This window comes from Trichomycterus rosablanca, chromosome 22 (genome assembly GCF_030014385.1).
Source record: "Trichomycterus rosablanca isolate fTriRos1 chromosome 22, fTriRos1.hap1, whole genome shotgun sequence".
Taxonomy (NCBI): domain Eukaryota; kingdom Metazoa; phylum Chordata; class Actinopteri; order Siluriformes; family Trichomycteridae; genus Trichomycterus; species Trichomycterus rosablanca.
Window position 1 is genome coordinate 22,151,185 of NC_086009.1, and position 3,816 is coordinate 22,155,000.

The 3,816-nt window shown below is 32.6% G+C and overlaps 1 protein-coding gene across 1 annotated transcript in view; it reads left to right on the forward strand.

The window, feature by feature from the left end:
• The first annotated feature begins 986 nt into the window (after positions 1–986).
• rab28 (RAB28, member RAS oncogene family) overlaps positions 987–3,816 on the forward strand; it is a 20,397-nt gene continuing 17,567 nt past the window's right edge. The window contains exon 1 of the mRNA XM_063018899.1: positions 987–1,168. Within this exon, the coding sequence (XP_062874969.1) occupies positions 1,094–1,168 (75 nt within the window). The 5' untranslated portion in view covers positions 987–1,093. The remainder of the gene's footprint in view (positions 1,169–3,816) is intronic.

Consider the following 3,816-nt stretch of genomic DNA (forward strand, 5'->3'; position numbering starts at 1 on the left):
TTACAGAGCAGAGATCCTCCTCAATGCACACACACACACACACACACACTACACACACACACACATTACACATTATACACACACATTACACATTAGACACACACACACTACACACACACATTACACATTATACACACACATTACACATTAGACACACACACACTACACACACACATTACACACACACACATTACACATTATACACACACATTACACATTAGACACACACACACTACACACACACACATTATACACACACACACACATTACACATTATACACACACACACACTATACACATAATAATAATAATAATAGTAAAAGTTTGTGTATCCTAACGTTATTTAATATTACACACACATACAGTTTTATACTTTAGTTAGTTGTGATACCTTGTGCTGACTAAAATAATTCTAACATTTATTACTTTAGATGTATTATTCTGTTGTCACAGTGATATAACACCTTATATAAAATCACTATATTATAAAGCTGTTATGTTGTGATGAGTGATGTTTATACTGCAGCATCATGTTCTGAGGTATCATTAGAACTGTGTGTTAAACTTCACTCTTTACTGTCTGTAGAGATATAGATACATTTGTGACTGTATGAACCTATTAAAACTCGTGAGGATATAAAGCTTTATTTATTTATTAATTAATTAATTAATTAATTTATTTATTTATTAATTAAATCAGGGGTTCACTTACTTTTGGCAGCGCGCTGTTCTCTCGTCTCCATGGCGACCATGAGGCGTCAAACGGACGAACCCATTCCGTCTCAGCGGGGGTGAACAGAACCGATAGAGCATTAAATACCCCCGAGTCTGTGTCTACACAAACACAACACATCTAATACGTCTATATAATTATATATTTAAATCATATTTAAATGAACAAAGTAATTATAACCACACAGTCTCTGATCTGATTGTGTTAAACCCTGGTTCGGTCCCCGCGCTGGTCTGTGCTGTGTGAGTGAAGATGGCGGCTGCTTGTTTAGCACAGATCTGATGATTATCAGATGAATCTGATGTGTGTGTGTTTGTGAGGTGTTTTAACTCTCTCTGCTGTGTGTTAGATCACTTAAACATGTCTGATTCGGAGGAGGAGAGTCAGGAGCGGCAGCTGAAGCTGGTGTTAGTCGGGGACGGAGCTTCAGGGAAGGTGAGGAGGATTTAGCTTGGGTTAGCATGCTAACGGCTAACGCAGCCTCAGATAATCTGCAGCACTGATCACATCACTGCTCTTATATTAATCTAAACATGCAGTTACTCATACACACCTCATATATAACACAGCTTATATACTCATACACACCTCATATATAACACAGCTTATATACTCATACACACCTCATATATAACACAGCTTATATACTCATACACACCTCATATATAATACAGCTTATATACTCATACACACCTCATATATAACACAGCTTATATACTCATACACACCTCATATATAATACAGCTTATATACTCATACACACCTCATATATAACACAGCTTATATACTCATACACACCTCATATATAACACAGCTTATATACTCATACACACCTCATATATAACACAGCTTATATACTCATACACACCTCATATATAATACAGCTTATATACTCATACACACCTCATATATAACACAGCTTATATACTCATACACACCTCATATATAATACAGCTTATATACTCATACACACCTCATATATAACACAGCTTATATACTCATACACACCTCATATATAACACAGCTTATATACTCATACACACCTCATATATAACACAGCTTATATACTCATACACACCTCATATATAATACAGCTTATATACTCATACACACCTCATATATAACACAGCTTATATACTCATACACACCTCATATATAATACAGCTTATATACTCATACACACCTCATATATAACACAGCTTATATACTCATACACACCTCATATATAACACAGCTTATATACTCATACACACCTCATATATAACACAGCTTATATACTCATACACACCTCATATATAATACAGCTTATATACTCATACACACCTCATATATAACACAGCTTATATACTCATACACACCTCATATATAATACAGCTTATATACTCATACACACCTCATATATAACACAGCTTATATACTCATACACACCTCATATATAACACAGCTTATATACTCATACACACCTCATATATAATACAGCTTATATACTCATACACACCTCATATATAATACAGCTTATATACTCATACACACCTCATATATAATACAGCTTATATACTCATACACACCTCATATATAATACAGCTTATATACTCATACACACCTCATATATAACACAGCTTATATACTCATACACACCTCATATATAATACAGCTTATATACTCATACACACCTCATATATAACACAGCTTATATACTCATACACACCTCATATATAACACAGCTTATATACTCATACACACCTCATATATAACACAGCTTATATACTCATACACACCTCATATATAATACAGCTTATATACTCATACACACCTCATATATAACACAGCTTATATACTCATACACACCTCATATATAATACAGCTTATATACTCATACACACCTCATATATAACACAGCTTATATACTCATACACACCTCATATATAACACAGCTTATATACTCATACACACCTCATATATAACACAGCTTATATACTCATACACACCTCATATATAATACAGCTTATATACTCATACACACCTCATATATAACACAGCTTATATACTCATACACACCTCATATATAATACAGCTTATATACTCATACACACCTCATATATAACACAGCTTATATACTCATACACACCTCATATATAACACAGCTTATATACTCATACACACCTCATATATAATACAGCTTATATACTCATACACACCTCATATATAATACAGCTTATATACTCATACACACCTCATATATAATACAGCTTATATACTCATACACACCTCATATATAACACAGCTTATATACTCATACACACCTCATATATAACACAGCTTATATACTCATACACACCTCATATATAATACAGCTTATATACTCATACACACCTCATATATAACACAGCTTATATACTCATACACACCTCATATATAACACAGCTTATATACTCATACACACCTCATATATAACACAGCTTATATACTCATACACACCTCATATATAACACAGCTTATATACTCATACACACCTCATATATAATACAGCTTATATACTCATACACACCTCATATATAATACAGCTTATATACTCATACACAATACAGCTTATATACTCATACACACCTCATATATAACACAGCTTATATACTCATACACACCTCATATATAATACAGCTTATATACTCATACACACCTCATATATAATACAGCTTATATACTCATACACACCTCATATATAATACAGCTTATATACTCATACACACCTCATATATAATACAGCTTATATACTCATACACACCTCATATATAATACAGCTTATATACTCATACACCTCATATATAATACAGCTTATATACTCATACACACCTCATATATAATACAGCTTATATACTCATACACCTCATATATAATACAGCTTATATACTCATACACACCTCATATATAATACAGCTTATATACTCATACACACCTCATATATAACACAGCTTATATACTCATACACACCTCATATATAACACAGCTTATATACTCATACACACCTCATATATAACACAGCTTATATACTCATACACACCTCATATATAACACAGCTTATATAC